Source organism: Phalacrocorax aristotelis, chromosome 6, assembly GCF_949628215.1.
Source record: "Phalacrocorax aristotelis chromosome 6, bGulAri2.1, whole genome shotgun sequence".
In the NCBI taxonomy this organism is placed as follows: Eukaryota; Metazoa; Chordata; class Aves; order Suliformes; family Phalacrocoracidae; genus Phalacrocorax; species Phalacrocorax aristotelis.
Genome location: NC_134281.1, coordinates 15,547,244 through 15,564,340, shown reverse-complemented (window position 1 = coordinate 15,564,340; position 17,097 = coordinate 15,547,244). Strand labels below are relative to the sequence as shown.

The following is a 17,097-nucleotide window of genomic DNA, read 5'->3' as shown; positions in this document are numbered from 1 at the left end:
CCCAGCTCCAAGCCCCCTGTGCCACCTTGCTGTCCCCTGAAAGAGCCTGCTGACACCCCATGGCAAACAGGTCACTTCACAGCCAGATCTCTCAAGAGTCCCATGAGGCTCCATGGGACTAGAAAGGCTGGGGGTAGGGCCCTGAGGGCACCAACCAGCCTTAATGGCCCTGACTGGCATCACCTGGGGCCTTCCCCATCCCCTGCCTACAGGTCCTGGACCTCGATCTCAGCGCAGCCCTGGGCCCTCAGGCCCAGCCATGCTGTGGGAGCACCTGTGCCCACTCCTATCCCCAGTCCTGCCTCCTGGATCCCCTCCAACTTCAGCTGCAGCTTGTCTCATTACCATGAACCACATTAGTATCAAAATGATTATGCATTGTTCCTACTTCCCTTACTATGACTAGCAGAGTGCTACTGCAGGATAATTCTGCACTGGGAATTTGCAGAAATAAATATTCTTCAAATGTCTTTACATGTATTTTTTAATGTCCTGTCTTTTCAAAGTACCACAGCAAAGTGAATGGGGAAATCACAATTCATGGGATCATCCAGGACAACAATTATATGAAACTTTATCTTTTAGCTTTTAATAAACATTTTCAGGATATGAGATAAATTATTTCACCTGACTGTCTGCTAGGTAATTTAATATGTGTTTTAATTTAATAGGTGATTTATACACATTTCAATTCAGTAAGGAAAGAATGTAATTTGCAGTTGAAAAATGGAATAGAGCATCTTAGAGAACCAAAAATACACAGGTTTGCTTATGTCAGGCAGCTAAGTATAGTTAGTTATTCATATCCTTCCACAATGGATTTATGATACCTTCATCCAGGTACCCCATACATACAAATACACAGCAAGGTTTTCTAGGTAGGAAGCTATTCGGTGATGCTTTATATGCTAGCTTTCTAGTATTCTTGTGATATGCTTATTTCAGATTTAGAGAAAAGATACAAAAGGGAAGTTTAAGATACTAGTTATCCTGCTTACATCACTAATTATTTTAGTGTTTATCAGTTTCATAAGAAAAAGATGAACAAAGCCATTATGCAGGATTGATGTCTATGCCTTCTAGCGCTCTTTTCTAATGTCTGTATTAAGAGAAGTAATGATATTTGTTTGGACTTGGCAGCCAAATGTTCTTACAAACGAACACCCAGACAGAAAAGCCAATCTTGACAAACCTTGCAGCTGACAGTGGAAGGACTTTCTCACAAATTACAGCTCTCATCAACAGATCAGATGTAAATGATGAATGACAATGGCCTGGTTCCATTTTTACTTGAGATCTGCTTTCTCAATGACCTTTTAAGTTTATTTTTTGTCTGTAGAGGGGTTTTTTAATTATTTTTCTCTTCATGTGAGAAATCTTTGTCAGACAAGGCAGTGGCAAAATTCCCATTAACTTTACTAGAGCCAGGAATTCACCCCATATGCAGGAAAACACAAAATTCTTTCTTCAAAACAAAGGGACTATAGCACTCATGTGACACACTGTTCACATTGTTACAATGTCCTTTTGAAGTTTAAAAAAAAAAAAGAGGGGAGGTGCAATCACATACACCTGGCTTTTATCTTTGTCATAGCTTCTAGATGGATAAATTATGATAGTTCTCAATATGACAAAGGTATGTGACAGCTGAAGAGTAGGTGTAAAATGCTTCTTTCATTATGCCAATATGCAACTGTGAAAAGAAACATGACTGGCTGATACCAAATAATATTGCTTAAAAAAACTCCACCCCACTAAAGAACAAATGCATTTGTAAAAGCATTTCTAATTCACGTCACTAAAATACCCACAGAAATACAAAGAATAACTCAAAATGTATTTTTAGAAGGCAACAGAAAAAAAAATCTGCATTCTGTGCATAGTTTCAGTGTGTAAGATTCAAAGTTAACATTTTTATAGTTCATCTACATCAAACTAATATTTTAAATTAAGTTTATTTTTACCTATTGAAAATTATGAAAGGTGTCACAGAAAAAATTCCAATTGCATTAATACATTTATTTAGTGAAAACATTGGGACTTCAACAATACCCATCACTTATCAGGTTTTCTCCAAGGTGTTTCTAGGGAAGGAGTCTTTTTCAGCTGCAGAAGGCTGAACAGACTGTTTTCCCAAGGAAAAAGAGAAATGGAAAAATACAAACAGAGGTAGAGGATCAAAGAAATGCTTGTTAAGGCAGTAAGGACCCTAGGTGTAACTTGAAAGAACAGATAAACATCAGCCTTCGATAAAATTTAATGTACTGCACTCTGGTGTTTGTTGTTGAATCATCTGATTATCTTGATAATCCACATTAAAAAAAAAAACAAGCTGAATCCATTGTAAAAGAAATCTGAACTTCAAATGTCAGTATTCTTTTCTTTTTCTTCATATACAGGTGTTATACCATCCACAGAGAAGCAAGACACTAGTAAAACTGCCTAGTTGTTGCAAAATAGTTAATGTGGTAAGTAGCCTTCCTCGTCTTTCATATGCTGAAGACCAATCTTCTGATTGCTCACTGGACCAAAAACTATATCGAATTTACCTGCACTAAGTACCTCATTCAATAACAATTCATTAGCAAACATTTTTATGATCATGAGTAACACACCACTTCAAAAACCTTATCAGTTAAGAGCTCAGACCAGTAAATGGAATACTGGATAGACTAAGTCTATGCCTCTCAATGGTGCCATCAGCCATCTGGGACACAGCACACATAACCTTAATTCCTTATGCCTCAGTTTCTTTCAATACCTCAGTTTCTTTCTTTGTTATAGCTCTATTCTGTAAAATAGTATGAGATCTATTACTAAAGTATGCTATGTCAAATGTGTGGATTCTTAACTGAAGACTAAAAGTTTTACCTTTACCTTCAGTCACAAATTAGTATTTTCTGGCAGCCTGTGCATACTGTTTTAACTTGCATGTGTTGCAAAACATCTACGAACCTGAAATATTAAGAATTTACTCTCATACTTCCGTGGTTAAAAAGTCAATATCTGAATACGACTACAAATTTCAGTAGGTGGCCAATACCTGTTTGTTTTGAATTGGGTTTAATCTGATCACACACTTTAAATTAGAAGTAAAGTATTTTTTCTTTAACTCCACAAGGTGATGATTCAGCTTGAGATTCGAAAATCATCTCCATTTTCCCTGGCTTATCTCTTCTACCATCACAAATTTTGCTCGCTAAATTCCACCCAACTAAAACCAAACAATTCAAAATAAGAAGTTGGTAAAGTATAACAGTGAAATTTGGTCCCAAAATCTTCTAATGAAATCTATCACATGAAAGCTTCTCAAAGCAAAGATGCATTTACAATAAATAATTTTAAGAAAACTTTCCTAGGTAAAAGTGTTCTAGACAAGATTATGTAAAGAAGCACCTTCATCTCCCTTCTCTTTCGAGTCTGTAACACGAGGCAGTCTGTAAGTAATAGTGTATAAGGCTATTACAGAACACTTGTAATGAGAAGATAAATGGTATAAATCTGGCTTATTAGCAACCAACCAAAATAATTCTACTTAGGCTTACCTCAGGCAGAACTTCTGTTGCTGACTAGATGTATTAGTACCAGACTTGCATGCTATTCAAAATGATCTATGGAGAGTGACAAACAGCAGCAATAGCTAGCACTGGTTACAAAATTATTAATACAACAAGACCAAATTATGAAACTAGCTAGAAATCTGAGCTCAATGCAGACCACAAGAAGATTTTTGAAAACATTTTTATATTTTTATCCAGCCTATCAAGCTTTCAGCAAAAAAATATTATAGCCCATGGATGAGCTGTGCATATAACAGGGTATATAGATACATAGTTTGCATAGAATTTAGCTAATCAGTTGTGTTTCTAGAATATGACTACTTTTTTGCTAATTTATACATAGGAAAACAGCTTCCATTTGTGCAAACTGGAAATAAAAAAAACTTATAGGTAACATTTTTAAGCAATTACTAAATTGGAAAATCTATGCTGATACAAATTTCCGTTACACTGCTTTTATATTACAGGGTTAAACCTGCTATATTCATCTTATATTGAAGACAGCTAAACAAATAGGGTCAGACATTTTATTGCAATTTCACTTTGCAGAATTTCAATCTAAATCATTGTTTTGTCATTGATTATAATTTATGTAATACAGAGTGTTTAAATACATAAGTTAGGAAAATATTAGACAAGCTATAAGTCAATGTAAAAGTTAAAAATGAACTATACATGGAATGCTGTATTGGACAGTCATGTGCTGAAATACTAACATCTATTATAATGAGGTTATTGATGTAGAGTTGACATATGACTTGATTTGCAGATGCCCTACTGACTAACCTTTTGCAACTATATCTCAGTGTAAACCTGTGGTAATTATTGCTGGGTAGGGAGAGTTGGTTTAACTGAACTATTTCTTTTGATGCATGTTGAATGTGATTGCCCCCTGGAGACTACAGGAGTCCCACATGTGTGAGTTATTACATAAATATTGAGGGGGAGAAAAAAAAAAGTGGTGTATCACGTTAAATTTTTCCTGTTTCCTATTGTTGCAGTTTTGTTTTTTGCAACAGGATCTTTTTCTTCCAGTGTCTTGCCATATATGCCCTTTTCAACTAACAAGGTGCTTTTATTAAAGCACATAGTAGAAATAAGTTATTTAATCTAAACATAAAATACTTGTCAATAATTGCAGTTCACAGATTTCAAAACAATTATATTAAAATACACAAATTTAACTTTGTTGGAAAAATCAGGATTTCAAGTTTTTATTCTTGGGTGTTGAAGTCAGTGAATTAATATTACTTAGACAACACTGAAAAACATTATGTTTGACTTAACTGTAGAAACTGAGAAAGGTGAGAAAGTCAGTATTCAGACTTTCTGATATGGGATGCTCTAGAAGTCCTTGTAATAGTTCAAAGATTGTATTAATAATTATATATATAAGTTCTCTAATACTGTCTACTTGCTTAAAAATCCAAAAGTAATGAACTGGGATATTTCTAAGAGTAAAATTCAGGTTATTTTATGCACACTCATACAATGTAATATTCTAGACAAAAGAAAAGACATGACAATTACATTCTGCGCTTGTAGTGATAATGTTTTACCCACTTTTTTAATATATTACGGCTGATTGGAACAACGTGGCACAGAACACTGAGTCACTTCCGTCAGCCTACCAATTATGACAAAGGAAAAAAGTATTTAAGAGACACTGAGTCTAGTAGAAACTGACCTTCAAGTGCGATTTTCACAGATTGTCTATAGGGACATTTTATAACAAGAGTAGTTCGGGCTTCTGGGGATTATACCACACAGTGAAAACAAATGTCAAAGTAAATCCCCAAAGAAAAAAAGCCACTTCTGGTATTGATCCTCAGACCTACCAATCAACCTTGCTGCCCTCTGTAGACTCTCAAATACTTTTCTTCATCTGAAACCTTTTAGAAATATTTTCTTCAATATAATCTTAAACTACTGGCTGAAGTTCAACACACGTTTCAGCAACACATATGGAATTTATCCACAACTTATGGAACTTCCACAGGCCAAGGAAAGAAAATTCCTAAATGTCCATCCATGTTTACAATCTGAATTTATATTTATATTATGTTGGAAATCTGAAGACAAGTATACTAGCTGTGTCTTCAAAAGTCTTACATCTGTTTGAATTTGATTAGTCTGATTTTTCTAAGTATGCACTTCTAATCTGGTAATCACTTTTTAATATATTGCACTACAACATCACAAGGTTATTTATTTTTTCTATTACCCGCTGCCTTAGTCTCCACTCAAAGATTTTTTTTTTACAAATTGGTTATCAGTGCATCACAGAAAAGATAGTTTTGTTAAATCCTACTTTTTCAAAATGTCTATTAAAAAATTATGTTCAGCTACATGAAAATGACTGCTATAAGCAAATGCAATGCCTGCTCTTTTTCCTAGATATTCACAAGGGAAAAAAGTTCCCTGAACTGTGTGAAATTTATAATAAGCTGTACATTTTGCTGAAGGCTGGACATTTTGAGGTTGTAGTTATTACCTACGCTCTATCTTGGCAAAATCCAGCTATAATTAGAGAAGCAGAGAAATGCCAAAGGAAGTACCCATGAACATATCACTAATGCACACAACTGGGTAACCTACTAGTGCATAACTCTTGCTTTATAAGCGTAAAACTATTTAATATGTACCCAAACTTCAGCTTAACCACTCAAAGACGAAATTTTACAGTCTCCAAGGAATGTATCATTTGAAAGGAGAAGCATAAAAGAACATATCTTAGTTTTCAAACAATAAACTGAAGAGAATTCTGTAGATGTGTTACAGAAAACTAGCATAAAGTAGACTTCCATGTTTCTTCATGTGTTAGTCCATTAACATAATAGACTACATATGGAAAACTTATAAAAAAATTTTAAAAATTGCTCACTTGCACTTGAAATCAACTTACTTGTTAAAAAGTATTTGCAACAGCTTGAACAAATGTAGCCAGTGAAAAAAATTACAATTTAGTGTGAAACTTTGGAAATAAGCTTGTTGTTGAAAATATTTCTGCATGGGCTACAATATTAAATAGGACATCTACAACGCAAGACCATCACCGTCTTTAGTCTTAGATGTCAGAAGCATCATTAAGCTTCTGCTTTAATTGTCGAAAAGTTCTGGTAGAATACGTTTCTAACTCACTACAACCATAACAATAAGTTTCTATTCTGTATTTTCCACAAACAAGTCCATGGAAGCTTTAAAGGGAGAACTTGATTCTAGCTGTAGCTTATCCCATCCTCCAAATTTGTCACTGAGCTGATTCCAAACCCTTACGATTCTTTTTTAACTTACAAAAAGACTGAAAGACTTGTTGCAGCTGATTCTTACATAGACTTGCAAAAAAACCCAGGTTTTGTTTCAAAATATTTGTATCTGACAGCAGAAGTCTTAGCAAGAGGTAAGATCTTGAACAGCATTGCAGGCCATACCTTATCTTTTCTCTTGCCTCTGTACATATTTCTACAAGTCTATCTCCATCATATCTCATCTGTGTGTTCTAATTGCTCATAATACTGAGAAAGGAAAATCAAGAGCAGTCACCTATTTCCCCTTATCCTCTGCCCACAACTGAATGAGAAGTAGGGAGCAGTTCTACTCATCACACATGCACAATGTGGAAATCAGAGGAATGGGGTAAAAGGCAAAATCCCAATCTTATCTCGATCTTCCCCAAAATGGCCAGCCTCCTGAAACAGAAACATACAGAATCTCCTAAACACTCAGCATTATTAAAGCCTTCTAGAGAGGTATAGGTCCACCTTTTGATGCATGCTTGAACTAGAATTCATTTTTAATACAATAACTTACGATCTTAACCTCTTAAAAGGTTGAGTTTTCTCACTACATATGTATTTCACACACAAGGCTGTGTGTTTATGCAATGAATTCTCTCCTGCCTTATGTCAGCTATGTACATTAATGCAGGTCTGCATAACAGTCATGACTGTTTCCTCTACCTCTGAACTGATTACACTGCTCTGTTCATTTTTATTTGCAAGACTTAACCTCATTCTCTAGCTTCCTCTTTTTATTAATACTATCGTTTCAAAGACTTTGAGACAATGTAGTACGAAACACACTGCAGTAAGAGAAAAATCATAATAAATGAATGTTGGGTATACCCCTTGTTTAGGCCATGCTTCTATTTTATTTCAAAAGACACAGACATAACATATGGCAATGTGCTTTGTCTTCAGTATATTTTGTATTTCCAGAACTGTTGTGGAGATTAAAATTATAGGCTGAAGCACAGAGTGAAAAATAAAGAGACAAATCCAAGGTTAAGGATTGACTCTGACTAGCTGTGAAATCTCTTGGGAGCTACTTTTAGTAAAGACACCACAGATATTCACATGGCAAAAATCAGACAGCAGTAATATTAACTACCCAGTTTTTCTATCTTTTTTGATAGGACATTCTCCTGATCATGTTATATTCACTATCTAAGACTAAATTTCCAGCCAGTATGAAACGACTGAAAAACTAGAATTCTTGCCTTGCGTCAGTATGTCCAGTGACAAACCAAGGCTGACATGTTCGACTGTTTAAAAAGCTAGATATTTACACCTGGAAAATATACATGTGTACACAATCTGTTTCACAGTGCTTGAGGCTCAGAGCACTGATCAAGCTGCCTGTATATGGCATTTGAAATCAATGAGAGCTACACATTGCCTCACTCAAAAACAATCTTTGTAGTGAAATATCTCTTTTCAGCATACGGATTTCTGCCCAGAGAAAATCCAAGCTACCTAAAAGAGAATTGTGACAAATAACCCAAGCATTTAAAATGTTAGGAGAGTAAAAAACTTTTCCAGCAGAAACACAAGAAGAAAAGGAGGGAACACCCAGAAGCTGTGTAGATCAGAGCAGAATAGGATATTAAACTTTATAAACTTTGTTTTCAGACTCATCCCTGCACCTCTCTTGTGACATGTACGTGTCAAACAGTTTGCACAAAGTTTCCACAGAGCAGTTTTTCAGGACTTAGTACAGAAATTATTCCATAAGGTTTGACTCACTTATTAAATTGATACTTCACATTTATGAAAAGTATAATGAGACAACAGTGTACATTTATTTTCATTTGAGGCTATGTGATGAGACTTATGGGAATATTATTACATACACATTCTTATTGTTTACTCTAGAGAAAAGAAAGGACTTTTGTTGCTGTTATTACAGCAGGTTTGAAAATCAAAATCGAAACCCAACCAACTCAAGTTCTCAGTGATATGCAAATCTTTTCTTTGCCAGTTCTACTGAGGTAACAGTGTTACTGGAACAAAGATGTTCCATACAAGAATAAAGAAACACACATCTCAGGAAATAAAATTGCCTCACATCTATAACATTTCAAGATCCTGCAAAGAGATTTGAGGAATTATACACAACTGTATGACATGATACCTGTATATTTCTTAGCTCAACATTTCTCAAAAAGGCTTATCTTTTTAAGACAGACAAAAAAAAGAGAGAAAAATGAAGGCATGTTAGATACACCATTCTCAAAAAATTTCATGATAAAGTGTCCAAGGGCCAGCTCTCCTGCTGTGAAGTTTTATGTAATATATGACCATCACATTTGGCAAGATTTGCACAGGTCTGCCCTTGATTTGTGGAAGGAAAAAGCAGAAAACCTCACAACTATTCTTCATTCCCAAGAATTAATCTGAAGTCTGGCTCCCTGATGTTTCCAATTTTACAGCAATCCAAATAACCCCCCAAAACCACACCTGAAGCATCACTCACAATTACAGCTGATAGCTGAGGGAGACCAAAGTGAATTCCCTCCCCAGGCATCCCAGGGCACTTTCCCTCACAGCAGTGGTCCTGGAGTGCTTTGAGATGGGGCCATCAGAGACTCAAACTTGACCTGGAAGCACTGATGCTAAGATATGAACCAGCTTTGAGAGACTTTTATCTGAAAAGATAGCGAAAAATGCCACAGATGTACATGATGCTACAAGCCTCAGGAACTATTGCATACTATTGAAGCTTTAGAGAAACTACAAACTTCTGAACGTCTTCAAATGTACCAGAAAGCAAGCGAACAACTGAATGGGTAGAGCTTCAGCCCCTACCTGAGCTGTACAAGATGGATGACACTTCAACTGATTGCTTCAGTTCATCCTGAATGGCTCCCTGAATGACTCCCTGAATGGTCCATGGACAGTTATACTAGCTTTCTTATTACATCTTTTCCAGCACTTCTGCAGAAGGGACTGTGACTTGGCTGGGTTAAATGCAATTTGACTAGTCTAATTGCTCTTCAACTGTCAGCTGAGATTATCACAGCTAGCCAATAGCCAGTTTATCACAGCTAGCCAAAAAACACAATCATTATCATCAGGCCAGAGAATTTTAGGATCTATTTTACCCTAACAGCTCAATACATCATTCACAAATGTAACACGTACAATATAGACACAATGTCTATAGCACTATGTGTTATAAATGCCTATAAACATAGGGTGTTCCTACTAAACATATTAGAAGGTATTATAAACGGTAACAAGGAAAGGTGGTCAGATCCCTGTGATTTACTAAAACATTAATTCAATATTTATTGAAATACCAATTGATTTTATTTTTAATTAGCAGACGCATACTACTCCCAGAAACGTTTTTTTCAAAGTATATGATATATCTCATATCATGTGTCTCCCCACAAATCCTGCCTTACTTAAATCCTTAGATCTCTACTGTTACATTTTATTAATTCTATACACTATTTATAAACTGAAATTTAATTTTAACCAGCCAACCACCTCCACCTACTGTACCAGATTCCTGTAAGAAGATGACTTGATGCTCTCATCTAATATTTGTAACTACCTGACACATATAAAACAAATAAACCATAGCAGTGAAAAACTTGAAGTCAAATACTCTCCTGTCAGCAGAATAAAGGCACATCAGAATCATGTTACCTCCTTTACTCAATGTCGAACTATTTGCTTTACTTGCAAAGTTTACTGTGTAATTTATGTAGAACAACTAAAAGCTCCCTGAATCTTGCAATTATAGGGAAACCTCAAGCTCCCAATATGTGAGGAAGGGACATGTTTCCATTAGATTTAAAAGTAGCATCATAAGCTTTTACTAGACCAATGAATTTAATTGAATTCTGTCATTTATTTTCTAAAGCGAACCCTAAGGAACTTCCACAGAGAATAACAATTTATTTACCTCACAAGAACACAAAAAAAAAAAAAAAGCCCCAGATACTACCACTACCCCACTTGCCTTAATCTTATGAAAGAAGCAATCATACAGGGACACATATCAAGCCCATTTTGGAAAGGGTCCCTTGAAGGTGTCTGTGTCATGTACCTGCTAGACCAAAGCAGGTCTGTATCTTAATTTGCTGGGGAAGGAAAAACCTGCCATATGCTCATCAGGCTTGGCAGCTTTTCTCCATCCCGTTCTATTCACTTTGTTCCCTTAGGGATTTACTTGAACATATCATAGTGCTGTAGGGTCAAACTTCTATTTGCAACTGCACATCTTCAGGTATTTTATGGCTCAACCTGTAAAGTCAAACACTGCCTTTTCATTCAGGTGGATTTGCCTCCTCCATGATCCATGCAGTGACAGCCAGTCTAATTCACAAAAGAAGCAAACTGAGAACACATCCAGCCCTGCATGAACACAATGGTCAAATTAAGAAAGGCATGGGAAGAAATGAGGAAATATTTTAGACACAAGATGTAGAACAACTAGTTATGGTAGCAAACTGTTGAAAGCAGCAGATTGCCTGTTTTGCTTATGCCAGAGAAGGCAGGATTAGCTGTTCCAGCATGCCAGCAGTACATACAACCAATACTTCCTCCTGTTGTTCTTGCAGCTACTGGAGGAAGAGTTGGGAATGCAGAGCACCTACTGACAGGCAGAAGCAGCTGGGATGCTCTTTTTCGCTTTCCCAGCAGCTCAGCAAGTGTAGAAGGGGCCACAACACATACACACATATATTACACAAAGTAATATGTTGAAGTACATAATATTAAAATATTAACATGTTAAGGAATAGTAACGGAGAAACAACAGCTCTTAGTTACCTGGTTTTCATAAACTGTTCTTAGCGTGTAAATGCTTTATAGCAAGTGAATGTCACAGAAGAGCTATACATCAGACAAGGTTTTTTCTTTCTAAATTCAGGCTATTCAGCCATGCTGCTTCCATTTGGTAGACCTATTCTTATCATGTGACTTGAAAGCTTTAAGTATAGCAGTTATATCAAAGACCCTAGGAATGACTTCTGTTCTCTTGTGATCACACCACTCTAATAGATTTCCAAAATATGCTGAAAAAATAAAGCTTTACTATATTCTTTTTACTGAACCACATTAATTACAAGCAGCTGCTCAACACTGAAATTTAATTTTGATATGTCATATTGTCAGACCAAATATTTCACAAGGCTTGCTTACTATACCACATGCAGTATGCAATGACTGAGGTTATAAAGTATACATAACAATACACCGATACATAAATTATGTATCATTCTCTGAACTTGACTCTGACATAGTTTCACCAACACAAGCCTGAAGAGACTTGTGGTGTTAATTTCTCCATTTTGCATATAGGAACACATGAGAAATACAGTACTGTATGAAGCATGTGAGGGTCAAACTCCATCAATTACAAGTTTTATAGAAACCACTATATTAACCAGATCAAGGCAAAATTGATATTTTGCACCATAAATGGGACTTGCCTATAAACACTGATATGGAGACACTGATGATGTTGACAGAAATCAGTACTTCTCCTCATAGTTTTTCATGGTCAGATCTCAGAGAATTATTTTTAAGTCAAGCATCAAACTTGTTTGTGGTCTTTAATACAAATTCCCTAGTATGTAATGTATCCTTTAACCACATCAGCTATCTTTCAAATCTCAATGCCCAAGCTCAATAACTTACAAACTAGAAATTCACCTAGGATAAGGTTCAAAGTCTATCTTAACTAAAAGAAGATATAGCAGAACCTTTTCTTTCCAACTGTAGGAAAAAATGTTGTTGATGTAGTAACTGTGCAGTAATGATTATAAGAGATCTGACTAAACAGCCAGCCATAGCTGTCTCCAGTGCTCCTCTGTGTTACATCTAAGTACATAAGATAAAGATTATCTCTGGTGAGGATTCTAAATTCACCATACCCTGTTAGCAAAATCTATCCTCACCCTTTTAACCCACTACATATGCATGTACAGAGTTAATAAGATCGAATCACACTCATTAAATGATCTGAGTATGCAACCAGATGATGATACCTCTGCTGATATAGACAGAATTGCACTCCCAGACAGTGGAATTTAATGAGAAGAGCTACATCTAGAAAAATATAACAGGAAGGTGCTCAAGGGTCTCAAATACTACTGCATTCAATCACCACACTGGAAAATATGGACAAATTTCTGTTATACATTTGAATGCTCTTGAAAAACTAAATTGTACTTTACACAGCTAATCACCTGGATATGTAAATGTCTCCCCAGGGGTGGGAGGGGAGGAAATCACAGCAGGCTATTTTTTGATATTCAAACATGCTGAACATTGATAACCATGCTACATAACCTCACTATGGCTTGTGGATATAATGCTGTGGCCAGCACAGAAATAGAATACAGAAAGGATAATTATCCTCCTGTTTTCTGACTCTCCTTAAAACAAGCTATAATGACTTGCCTGCTTGTAAGTAGAATACAGCCTTTGTGATGAGAAGGCTTAAGATTCTAATGGTTTTCTCCTCACCCTAAATATTAAATATTTCATGGGTGCAACTGAAGTCAGTAGTGCATCCTCTGGTAGGAAAGGAGAGAGCTATCAACTATTTGTGGGAAGAAACACAGTGAAATACATCCTGGAGGACATACAGCAAAACAAAGATGTACTTTCTTTGGTGGTTTTAAAACACAATTGAAAAATAAACTCACTTGTAAGTGTTGAGAGTTGTCAGTCATATTGTCCTCTCGTCTACGAACTTCTTCCAACAACTGTGCGTTCTTCTTTTTCTCCATTTGCTGATTGTGCTTCAGATTGGCAACCTTCTTGTTTTGGTCCTTCATATGTCTAAGAATTGTATACATTTACACATTGGTGTTAATGACTGCAATCACTTCTTTTTCTCTGTAAATTATCTTGTCACTATGAGACAGGACATTGATTCTCCAACAGATACAAGTATTCCAAGTATCAGGTGTAAACAATAAAACTTCATCTTGATTGCAAGATAGCATATCAAAATGGCTTTTAAATCATCAGATTATACTATAGTAACACATTTATTCAGCCCAACAAGATTTTTTCTTTTTTACCATCTGCTCACAAATACTCACACATGTTTTAAGCACTATGCAGGAAAATTGCTGTTGTAACAGAGGGAGATTAGCCTTACACACTCAGTGAGTTCAGGAGCAATTTTAATGGATGCTTTAAGTAGCATTAATTTCAAAGGAGCAGAAGGTGAAGGTGATGACTAATGTATGTTGTGAACTTCTATTTTTGAAAACATGGACTATAAATACAATATTTCTGAGGATTAAAATGTGATGGGGTAGAAGGTCAGGTTATATATATGCCATGAAGAATAAATGATGTCTTTCAAAATAGCTTTGTACGTAACAAAAACATTACATTTCTATCTTTTTTAATGAGACTTCTTTCTACAAAAGATTATGAACAAGTAAATTAATGAGTAACTACTAATGAAAACGAAACAATCTTTGCCACTGTTATATACGTTCTTTTGTTAAGACTGTACTCAAGTAAAAAAATATATTTTTAAATTGTTTCAATGTTTAATTATCTTTTGCTGTGGATCTTATTCATTAAGTTATCCAAAGCTTTCCTGATTCTGATACTGAGTGTACATGCTTTTAAGAAAGAAGGCAAGCTAATTTTGCCTGGCAGGTACTGAAAAAATATCCTTGCAGTAATGCCTTCTACCTTCTTGGACTGTTTGATATTATTTTCCCAACTTTCTTTAACTTTGAGGAATTTGCTCCCTTTTATCTATATAAAAATAAAGTCATGTGCAAATTCCTAATGAGATCTACTCACTAATCCTATTTTGGCAAATGAAGAGCATATTATTCAATCCCCAAAAGGATCACTGAAAATGCCTCTGTTGCTTCCACAATAGAACTTGTAAAAAACAAAACCAGTTATAGCATACATTTCTTGCACTGATTTAGTTATGCTAAAGAAACTAGGTCATTTTATATTTACTACTATCACACATTTCTTTCTCCTACCTCTGTTTTTTCACTACTTATTTATACTGAAAAATTAACAATGACTCTCCAATCAATAAATGTTGCCATAGTATTAAAAATTCTTAGAAGACACTTCATATACAAGTCTGTAGGTACAGTACATAGCAGAAAAGCTAATCTATTGTTACTAAAAAAAGTAATTTCAACTTGCCTAGAAAACTAAAAGTGGGTACAACTAATTCAAATAAAAATCTTTGCTTTTTAAAAGAAGCTACATCAAGCTCAGCGATAATTTTTTGAAAAGACAAGTATGAATTCCTCTATTTGAAAAACAGATCGATCCTACAGTTGTGTTCAAGTGCTTGCATCAGCCTGTTAAGGCACAAAAAAATAGATTAGCCTAGCTGATTGTATTTTTACAACATTTGTCTTTTGTACTCCATTTTTAATGTTAGAAATAAAATTTGTGAAGACCGTACATACCATAAAGCCAAAAGAATACCCAACAAGACATTGTTACCAGGAAATAAACCAGTTTCAGCAAAAAAAAGTATCAAAAGCCATCCTTTTAAAATTTATTTCTTTTTAGTACAATCATTTTTATATTAAACAAAATACTGGCTGGAAGATGAACAGCTGAGCTTCTCCAGGTTGAATCAACTCTAGTTAGGAGTTAGCATTTTGCAATGCTAGAGATTTTGAGACCTTAGTCTGTATCTTCCTTAAATATTCTCAAATATTTTTTATAGTACCAAGATATAGTTCTAATAAACTATACACCTAAGGGTCCCTTCCCTTTAGACATACCTTTAACAAAATTAGAAGACTCCTAAGAAACAATGCATTTTCCCCAGCTCAAAAAGACCACCCATACAGCACTACAGCTGTCTTTTGGTAGATTTCTGGCATCATGTTTAAATCCCCAAATTAAGTTGACTTGAGAACAAAAAAATACACTACACGATGGTCAGAAGAAACCTGCCTAAGACCTGCCTCAATAGGCCTGGGAGTATAGCATAAATTACAAGCATTTTTTCATAGAGTTTTAAGAAAGGTTAATTTTCTGAAAAACACAACACACTGCCAGAGCTAACCAATAATAAGCAAGCAGCATGACAGTGCTGACAACAGCAGGGATATTTCTGCCGAAGTTACAGTAACAGACTAATAAAAAAGCAACCAGAAAATGCATGTTCTGGTTTAAACTTTTTTCTAGGTCTTAAAAAAAATATAATGGGTTTAGCTACTGTCTATTTTTCAATAAAATTCCTCCAGAATTTGGTAGCAATGCCCTTTGTCTTTCTAAACAAGTATTCAAATACACTTCTGGTGCTCTGTGCAACTCCAAGTGAAAATCAGTTCTGCTTCATGGGTCCATGCCACAAAATTGTAAGCATAGACCTAATCAGCATAAAACCAAAGTGAATATTAGAAAAAATGACTTTCAGAACTTCATATATAAATGTGGTATTTGGCAGAAATTTTGGCAGTGTATATGACTTTGTGCTGTTAAAATATAAAATTATTTCCAATCTAATGCTGAGTAAATGATAAATTAACTTATATTTAATCTCTGAAAAAGTTCAATTTTATGCCAATGCTAACTGCTTCTTTCATCACTCTTCCCCCTCACAACTTCCCATTTCAGTTTCTGTCTAATGCCACACTGCAAAGTAGAATATGGTAAAGCTGCAAAGGAAAACATCTGGTGCCTGTGATATGCAAAGTCTTAAAGAGAAGGAAATAAGAGAAAGCTGTATCATAGCTTCTTTTTCTTCCACAACTGACTACATGCCTATGGAAATGAAAAGAAAATGCTACAGTTAAAAAGCCTAGCTGAGTAGTTTTCTTTCAGGCCTGCATTAAAGGTACAGGAGTTCAATAGATAAATAAATACAAGAACACATTCCCTACCAATTTTTTTTTTACAGCAAATATATAAAATATAATCCTTGATCCAATATATATTTTTTGAGCATGCTTGCTCTAGTATTTTTTCACATGGCTCTGCTTCTGAAACACTTTTGAATAAAACAGCTGATTAAGATAAGTAAAAACTATGCACAAGAAATAGAAAAATATTTGGTAACAGTATACATTCAGCACAAAATATCAGATGCCATTACCATATAGGATATAAAATAGCCACATAGTTTACTAGTAGCTATGCTGATATGCATAGTTGAGCCTACATTATTCTTTATCATGAGGAATTAGTTTCATGTGTTCTGCTACACTGTTTCAATTTAATGCTGTAAGACCACAAAATTCATTAGACAGACTAAAAAAAAAAAAACATTACTGTATAAA

At 35.1% G+C, this 17,097-nt stretch overlaps 1 protein-coding gene across 2 annotated transcripts in view; it reads right to left on the bottom strand.

Annotated features, from left to right (window-relative positions):
- Positions 1-17,097, bottom strand: part of ERC2 (ELKS/RAB6-interacting/CAST family member 2) — a 474,805-nt gene that overhangs the window by 205,175 nt on the left and 252,533 nt on the right. For both annotated transcript variants that reach the window (XM_075096173.1, XM_075096174.1), the window contains exon 13: positions 13,507-13,642. In XM_075096173.1, the coding sequence (XP_074952274.1) occupies positions 13,507-13,642 (136 nt within the window). The remainder of the gene's footprint in view (positions 1-13,506; positions 13,643-17,097) is intronic.